The sequence below is a fragment of the Lutra lutra genome, chromosome 6 (assembly GCF_902655055.1).
Source record: "Lutra lutra chromosome 6, mLutLut1.2, whole genome shotgun sequence".
Taxonomy (NCBI): domain Eukaryota; kingdom Metazoa; phylum Chordata; class Mammalia; order Carnivora; family Mustelidae; genus Lutra; species Lutra lutra.
This window is the reverse complement of record NC_062283.1, coordinates 10074440-10083424: the sequence shown is the minus strand read 5'-3', so window position 1 is coordinate 10083424 and position 8985 is coordinate 10074440. Positions and strand designations below refer to the sequence as shown.

At 47.2% G+C, this 8985-nt stretch overlaps 1 protein-coding gene across 1 annotated transcript in view; it reads left to right on the top strand.

Moving 5' to 3' along the window:
• Positions 1–117: 117 nt before the first annotated feature.
• KDM1B (lysine demethylase 1B) overlaps positions 118–8985 on the top strand; it is a 62377-nt gene continuing 53509 nt past the window's right edge. Inside the window, exons 1-5 of the mRNA XM_047734997.1 lie at positions 118–273; positions 3999–4098; positions 5715–5842; positions 6894–6983; positions 7523–7634. Of these exons, the coding sequence (XP_047590953.1) occupies positions 4012–4098; positions 5715–5842; positions 6894–6983; positions 7523–7634 (417 nt within the window). The 5' untranslated portion in view covers positions 118–273; positions 3999–4011. The remainder of the gene's footprint in view (positions 274–3998; positions 4099–5714; positions 5843–6893; positions 6984–7522; positions 7635–8985) is intronic.

Here is an 8985-nt window from a genome sequence, read left to right as displayed (position 1 = left end):
GGCGCCCCGGCTTGCGCAGCGGCGGAAATGGCCAGGGCGGGGCGAGCGCCGCGGCGGAGGCGAAGGCGGGGACCCTACTCCTCCCTGGTCCCGCCGGCTCCTCCCACCCCGGGTCACGCCGTGACAGGGGCGGAAGCGGCGGCGGCGGCGGCGGCGGCCGAGCGGGGGCTGCGGCTCGCGGCGCGGATCCTGCTGTCCTGTGCGCGCGGCGCGCGGCTGCGGAGGGGCGCCGGCAGCCCCGGGCGGCGCGCAGCGTCTCGCCCGCGCTCCCAGGTGCGGGGCACGCGTCTCCGGGGGCGGGCGCGGGGGCGGCGGCGGATTTCGGGTGACAGCTCCGCACAAAGCGGCTTGGCTAGGGTGCAGGCTGCCCTTCTCCGTCTGTGCGGCGCCCCTCGGCCGGGTGGGAGGTGGAGCGGTGCACCGGGGGCTGCCCCCGCCCTCCCCGGATTAGATGGGGGGTGCGGGGTCTGAGGGAGGAGGGGGGATTCCTGGGCTGGCGTGTAGCGGCCACGGGGTTCCCCGACCCGGCGCGGGGTTCGAGGGTCTCCCTGCACGCCCCTCCGATGCCTCCTTTCTGTGCAACGGCGCCTTCTCGTCCCGACTCCGCGCACCTCTCCGGCGCGAAGGTGAGCCCCGGAGGCTGTTGCTTCTCCGACTTCAGGGAAGAGACGAGAAAGCGCTTCGGAGGGCGAGGCGGCTGCCGCCGGCGCCGGGAACGTGGGGGCTCCCTCCTGGGGACTGTCAGACCCCCGTCACCTGGGGAGTGCGTGCGGCCGGCGCAGAGCCCGCGGTCCGGGGGTGGGAACTCCCCGGCTGGCTCTTCCCAGCCGAGGTGCGGCGGCGAGGAGCCCGCCCCGCCGCGCAGGTGGAGTAGGGACGCTCCGGCGCGGCCACCACGCGTTCGGACGCGAGCGGCACTGCCCGGTTGCTGGGGTGACTCCTGCGGGCCCGGGCGCCGGGAGGGGGCGGCCCGATTACCGGGGCTGCTCGTCAGCCTCCCGGCAGCTGGCAGGTGAAAGAGGAAGGAAGAGAGGCAGGCCCAGCTGTAGAAAGTTAAGGTTCCGTAATGTGGAACCGAGCCAGATGGAGGCCCATCCCTCCCTGGGGTGGGGGGCGGGCGCCCCCAGACCTCTCCAAGTGGGGAGCCCCTCTCCCTGCAGGTACGCACACCGCTCAGGGCTGCTGAGTTTTGTTCTGTCAGTGTTTCTGTTTTTGTTGTTTTTAATGTCTTGTAGTGGAAGAAGGGGCGGGAGGGAAGGTTTCTTCAGGAGATACAGGAGAAAATGACCATCAATAATGAAATTGCCTTTCCGGCACAGAAAGTCGTCAGAAAGGCATTCAGGCAGTTGAACGGGGTCCATATTTCGGGAAACTTGGTTAGCGTGGGTACAATTAGGTGCTAGTCCTGCTGTATTTTCAGCGGCCCGGAGGGAAATTCTTGTTTTTGTTGTCTCTGAAGAAGTTTCTGGTAGTTTGTCTCATTTTTAGACATGATGCTTGTGCTACTCTACATTTTTATTCTGGCCTGAAGTCTTTTGGATTCATGTTTTTGTGAATTCTGGGTGGTTTTTTTGTTTTTGTTTTTGTTTTTTAATCAAATGATCAATAAGCTACTTCAGAAAAAACCCTGGGAATTATTAAAATAGAAATCGAGACATTGCTATATCCATGTATATATTTATCTCCCCCCCCCCCCCGCCAAAAAACTCACTTTTTTCTTTTTTGTCACTTTAATAGAAAACCAAAGCTACGCACTTAAAATTAAGAGGAGATATGCTTATATAATGATATTGAACATGAAACAGATTGGTTAAATTTAGTTAGGTGTGTTTATCAGTTTGAAAAACAAGGGGAGAGCACCTTGAGTATGCTAGTTTGTTAGCACTTGTGCTAAGTATTTCTAAGGTTATGTTGAGAAGCACAAAGCGGTAGTTCTTCCAACTTAACAATTTTTCCCCTCATCGTAAGCCCCAAACCCCAGCAATAGTGAAAACAGAAATTATAGTGTCAGAAAAGGATGAGGGAGGGGCGCCTGGGTGGCTCAGTGAGTTAAAGCCTCTGCCTTCAGCTCAGGTCATGATCTCAGGGTCATGAGATCGAGTCCAGAATCGGGCTCTCTGCTCTGCGGGGAGCCTACTTCCCCCCTCTCTGCCTGACTCTCTGCCTACTTGTGATCTCTCTCTCTCTCTCTGTCAAATAAATAAATAAAATTTAAAAAAAAAAAAGGACGAGGGAATATCACTGTGAATTATATAATTAAAGGTGAAAGTGTACGAACACTAAAAAAATCTTATGTTTTTCCTAGACAACACAGATTTAACAGTGGCTTTTATAGTTAATGTTTTCCTTTCCTCTTAGTTTCTTGAATTATATCATTCTTCATTGCAATTAAATAAATATTTTCCAGTACACATTTGGATTAAAATGTTTGTTGAAATTTCTGGAAACTATGCTTCCTTTTGAGTTGCCAGTATTCCTACATGACAGGGCCAAATGTTGCATGAAATGAGGCTGGTTATATTTATGCTCCCAAACCCCACATTAGACTCAAATATTTTTGCTGCAATCCTTGCACATAGTATACATTTAGATATACTATGTATGTGTACACACACACACACACACACACACGTGTATATATATATTTACATGTGCTTTGTGGCTCATTTTATGAATAATGTGGAATATATGTATTATATAAAGGGATTTGTTAGATTGGACAGCCTTTTGAAAATATAAATGTGATCCAGAAAGCCTTTGGGTGTAAGAATTATAGGTACACAGTAGTTCTGTTTACATCAGGGCTGCTTTATCCAGTATAATGAGTGATATAGAACCAAAAGGCAACTTATCTAATGCTTAATTCTAATGCATTTCAGAACATGTGTAGGGTTTTGCGTTCATAACTAAATTAGTAGTATTGAGAAAGTGAAGACCGAGTTAGAGGAAGGCCCTCTTTATCACCAATGTCAGGATTTCTCAAAGTTAGTGTAGGTGGGGAAGAAGTTTTCACATGTGTTGTTAATAATCCATGAAAAATGCTCTTATGAATGTTGGTACAACTCACGGATACAAAACAGTAGGATTGCAAGGACCTCCAAGCTTTTCTCCAAGGTGAAGATAATATTTGTGGAATTTGTAACTTATAACACTTTCCCACTTTCAAATTCCTTACCCATAGGTATGTCCTATTTTCATGTTAGTGTGTGTGTGTGTGTGTGTGTGTGTGTGTGTGGTAAATGCACAGATCAGGGAAGGAATTGTGATGATTGTAAAATCTGTATGTTATTGCATACTTATGGTAAGCATTTTTATTTTTTATTTGAGAAATGCTAATTTAATAATACTTTATCTTTCATGGTTACTATGCATGACTTTTCTTACAGATTTTAGTTCTTAATGCTTATTTAACTGTGCTGTTGTTAAGCTAGTTTGAAAGATGGTAAATTTTTCTAGTAGAAGATACCAGTGACCGTCTAACCCAGATTCCTAAATTCAGTAGTGACTGGACAATGCGCCTGAGATTGTACTGAGAGCGACCAAGTGAGTTTTCTTTGTAAAGTATAATATCAAATTTTAGGTGCTACTGAGAAGACACAGAGGGAGAGGAACAGACGAAGACCAGGTGTTTTCACTCACCGAAGTTTAGAAACAGTATAATTGGTTTATTGGTCATCTGTGTGGTGGTTCTTATTTTTACATTTTTAAATGTACATACTACGAATGGACAGCATTTATTAAGTACTTATAGTATGCTAGGTCTGGTGCTTTAAATAATGTTTCTCTTCACACCACTACTAGAGTTCACACTTGTGCCCACTTCACATGTGGGAACACTGAGGCTTGGTCTTAGATTAAGGACCTTGAAAGCAGGGGCTTCACACTAGGCAGTCTGACTGCAGAGCATATGCTCTTACCTGGGAAACCGCATAATAACTTTGCTCCAGAGTGCTGAAAGTGTTACTGTTTACTTATTTGATTTAATTTTGTTTTTGAAGATTTTCTGAAGCAATGGCAACACCACGGAGGAGGACAAAGAAAAAAGCATCTTTTGATCATTCCCCGGATAGCCTGCCTTTGAGGAGCTCCGGCAGGCAGGTATGAAATCATCAGTTCATCAGTGCACCTGTTGGGTTTTGTTTGTTTTTAGAGAAAGCGTGCAAGCAGGGGTGGGAGGTGGGGCAAAGGAAGAGGAGGAGGAGATAGAGAATTCTGAGCAGGCTCCACGCCCCAGCAGAGCCCCTGCACAGGGCTTGATCTCACGGCCCTGAGCTGAAATCAAGAGTTGGCTGCTTCTCCGAAGGAGCCGCCCAGGTGCCCCAAGTTTATTTATTTTTAAGTCATCTCTGCACCCAGCATGGGGCTTGAACTCTCAACCCTGAGATGAAGAGTTACACGCTCCACTGACTGAGCCAGTCCGGCGCCCCACAGTGTGAGAAAGATTGGGGCTGAAGTATTAGAGATTAAAAGATGCATTTCCAGTCCTCAAGGAACTTACACAGCCTAGCGGAGAAATTCCCTGTGGAACAATCGCAGCGTGGTGTGATAAAGTGAGAGAATGTAGGAAAAAAGTGTGTCTGGCAGAGGCCGTGGCAAAGACAGGGGCATAGAGTGTGAGTCAGCGTGAGCCGTTCAGAGAACCGCAGCTGTGTGGTTGCTCCCAGGATGTGAGCGGAGGCCAGATCGTGCTGGGCTTGGCATCGTTCACAGGAATGTGGACTTCAGTGTGTAGCCGGTTGGCTGCTGTTGGCAGGTTACTTGCTGCCGTCCCTTTTCTAGGGCTTTTTTTTTTTTTTTTTTAAAGAAAAATATTGAATGATGTAACTTTTTCTAAAATTATTCAGCTTTTGGGAGCACCTGGCTGGGTCAGTCAGAAGAGTGTGCCACTCCTGACCTTGGGGTTGTGAGCAGCCCTGCGCTGTGTATAGAGAGGACTTAAATACATTTAAATACATGAACTTGGGGCGCCTGGTGGCTCAGTGGGTTAAAGCCTCTGCCTTCAGCTCAGGTCATGATCCCAGGGTCCTGGGAGCCTGCTTCCTCCTCTCTCTCTGCCTGCCTCTCTGCCTACTTGTGATCTCTGTCTGTCAAATAAATAAAATCTTAAAAAAAAAAAAAATACATAAACTTAAAAAAAATAAAATTATTCCATTTTTTTTAAATTGCAGTACTGAAAGGCTGTGACTGCTCTAATTAAAGAAAGAAAAGTCTTGGGGCGCTTGGGTGGCTCAGTTGGTGAAAGGTCTGCCTTCTTGATGTCAGGGTCCCTGCTCAGCGGGGAGTCTGTTTCTCCCTCTCCACCACCACACCACCCCCGCACCTAGCTGATGCTCTCTCACTCACTCTCTCGAGTAAATAAAATCTTTTAAAAATTTTTGATTTTTTTTTGATTTGAGAGTGGCTGTTGTTTTGACTGGTACACCTTTTTGCCAAGAAAGCCCCAACGTTTCTTAGCTCGCATTTCAGCTCTGTCCTCAGAGACCTGTTGTTCAGGTGCTGCTTCTGTGTCTGCCGCAAGTCTGAATTATTTGCACACTGCCCTGCCGTCTCAAGGAACTTACTGTACTGTCAACCCCTCACCTACTGGCAGGGTGTTGTTGATCTTCACAAGGTGAAGGTTCTTTCCGTCCTGAACCTTCCACCTACTCCCCCCATCCCCTCCACCCCTGGGCTGTTCCTGGGAAATCATGTAACCTCAGCTGGTTCTTCCTCAGGCAAAGAAGAAAGCAACGGAGACGACAGATGAGGACGAAGACGGCGGGTCAGAGAAGAAATACAGGAGATGTGAGAAGTCAGGCTGCACCGTAGCGTGTCCCGTGTGCTTTGCAAGCGCTTCGGAAAGGTCTGTGCAGCAGACGCGTCTCGGCCTCCCCGCCCTGCCCGGGAGAGCATTCCTGGTGGGAGGCTCAGCCTGCAAGACCTTTTCCCTAAAGATAGATAGAGATACTGTAAGTCATCTAAGAATAGAGACTCGTCCTGCATTTCTGCGTCCCACACCCTCCTGGGTGCTTCCCCCTCCACCCGAGACCTAGTCATTGCAGCGCTCAGCAGCTGGCATCAGTGTCCCTGGTCTTGCCCGCTGTTGGCTGTCCCTCTCCTGGGGGTTGAGGGTGGGAGGGGGTTCAGGGGTAGGGATGCAGTACAGAGGACCCTGGGCTCCCTGTGGGGACCAGCATGTGTCACTTTCCCTGCGCTGCTCCTCCCCTCTGAAAACATCCCTCCTCTTCCAGCAGACACATACCGGTCTCCCTGACACCAGGAAACTCCCTTCACTCTTGTCCTTTTTGTGGGGACAACCCAAGCATCACCTTTGACGTCCCAAGAAAAATCCCCAGTGAAGCCTTCCAAGTCAATAAAACCTGGAAAACAAGTCCCATTTTTATTTTTTAAGCACAGAGAGGTGATGGTGTTAGCTCCTTCCTTGGCTCCGTTCATGGCCGTGTGATGACAGGTTCTGGTCGCTGGAGAGCCTGTTTGATGGTCGGATTGCAGCTCACAGTTCAGTGTTGGGCCATATGTTCCTGCTGGAAACTGTCCTTGTCTCCTTTGTACCCGTGCTGCTTGCAGCACGCACGGCGACACTCCTTTTCATGTCCTAAAACTCATTGCCCTGGGGGAGTCTCAATAAAACTTCTGAGCCCCAGGCCCTCGAACCCTCGTGGTTGTGGCCAGCTGGGTTAGGTACTGATGGTCTTTAAGTCCCTGTGTCTTCGGCAGGTTTTATTGTGGATCTAACGTCCTTTTAAGTTTCCCGGTCATCTGCTCTCAGCTGTTAGGATTCTAAGTGGACATGATACAAAATGGGCTCCTAGGATGTGCTTAAGACTTGTTTTGAAAAAGCGAGAAGGAATGCTTACTCATTACCAAAGCTACACATTTTTTGCTATTTTCAGATGTGCCAAAAACGGCTACACGTCCCGATGGTATCACCTCTCCTGCGGGGAGCATTTCTGTAATGAATGCTTTGACCATTACTACCGAAGGTTTGTTCCCTAATTGTTGGAGCTTATGTGGCGGAGGGGATGTGGCGGGAGAGCGGGGGGACCTGCAGAGGAAGCCCCCGGGCTTACTGAATTTTTCCACCCTTTCAGCCATGTCTGAGCCGACGAGAGCTGTGCAGAACTCTCATGCGGTGGCTGGGTGTGTGGGTGCTGTGTGTGTGCACATTGGGGGCTCAGAAGGCACCTGCCGTGAGGTTCTAGTCTGCAGGTTCTGAAAAATCTGGGCCCTGCTCTGCTGTTCTGTGACTGTGCATGGGGCCAGTAATGCAGAGATTTGGGGGAGGAGGCTGAGAACTGTGGGGTGCCAGACAGATGGGGAGCCATCCTGTCTTCCTAGTTTTCTATACTAAACTAGAAGGAGCGCACCCTTCCTGATCACCCGTTTGAAGGAGGCTGAGATAACTTGCCCTCTCTTTATGATACGGCCAATTAAATCCTTTACAGAAGACTTGCTGACCTGCCTCCTGTTTGGAAACCCTGGTGAACTTCTAGCTTGATATATTTATTTTTATTCTTTTCAGCCATAAGGATGGATATGACAAATATATGGCCTGGAAAAAAATATGGACTAGCAATGGAAAAACCGAACCTAGTCCCAAAGCTTTCATGGCGGACCAGCAGCTCCCTTACTGGGTAAACAGTGTAACGGTGTATTGTCCTGGAAAACATCTGTGGGGCGAAAGACAGGAATGGATGACATGACTGATTTTTAGGAAATCTTTCTGTTATTACACTTATTCTTCTTTCTGGGTCTGTTAAAACATCACATTTTTTATTTCTGTTGGAAACGTTGGTAATTCACATAGTACAAAGAAGAAGCGTACAGATCCTAGTTAGGTCGAAAATCACACTTTGTGTATAATTTTTTGTAGCTTTTAGTTTGATTTAATTTTACTTTTCTATTTAGCCGTTCTTTGACAATATAATTTAGTGATTGTATCTATTAGGTAACTATGTTATTTAATAAGTGATTTGCTAATTTTTAAAATATTATAGGTAATTTTGAGCTTCTTTTTTACACACCTAAAATTCTTTTTTTATCAATGCAAAGTTCACATAACATAAACTTAGCTATTTTTTTTTTTAGTTTTATTATTTTAAGTACTCTGTACACCCAATGTGAGGCTCGAACTCATGACCACAAGATCAAGAATCACAAGCTCTTGCCTGAGCTAGTCAGGTGCCCCCAAAGTAACCATTTTCAAGTGCACGATTTAATGCCATTTAGTACATTGATAATACTGTGCAACCTAATGGTAATTCCAAGGCATTTGCACCGTTCACAGAGGAAGCCGGCGCGCATCGAATAGTCATCTTCTGTTCCCTCTCCCCTAACCCCTGGCAACCACAGATCTTGGTGAGATACCTATTTTGGATGTTTTATATGAAGGAATCATGCAGTATATGACCTTTTATGACCGGCTTCTTTCATGTGGTATCATGGTTTTGAAGTTCATCTGTGTTGTAACTCATTCCTTTTCATGGGTACTGTTCCGTTGGATGGATTCGTTGTTGGACATTTGGGTTGTTTTCCCCTCTTAGTTATTGCATACAGTTGCTCCTGTGGACATTTGTGCATGAATATTTGAATACCTGTTTTCAGTTCTGTTTTGCGTATACCTAGCAATAAAACTACTGGGTTGTATGGTAACTGTTTAACCCTTTGAGGGACTGCCAGACTCTTCCATAGCAAACTGCTACACAGTTTCCATTCCCAGCAGGACTGTGTAGCGGTTCAAACCACATGTCCACCAACTCTTGTTTCCCATTATTTTGATTCTAGCTATTGTGGTAGGCATCAGTGATAGATACCCCTGGCGGGAGTATCTCATTGTGGTTTTGATTCCCGTTTTTGTAATGAGAAATACCTGTGCAAGTCTTTTGCCCATTTTTTAAAAATTATTGATTATATTCCCTGCGCTATACTTTTTGTTTCTGTGACTTATTAATTAAGCAGTAACTGGAAGTTTGTAGCTCTTAATTG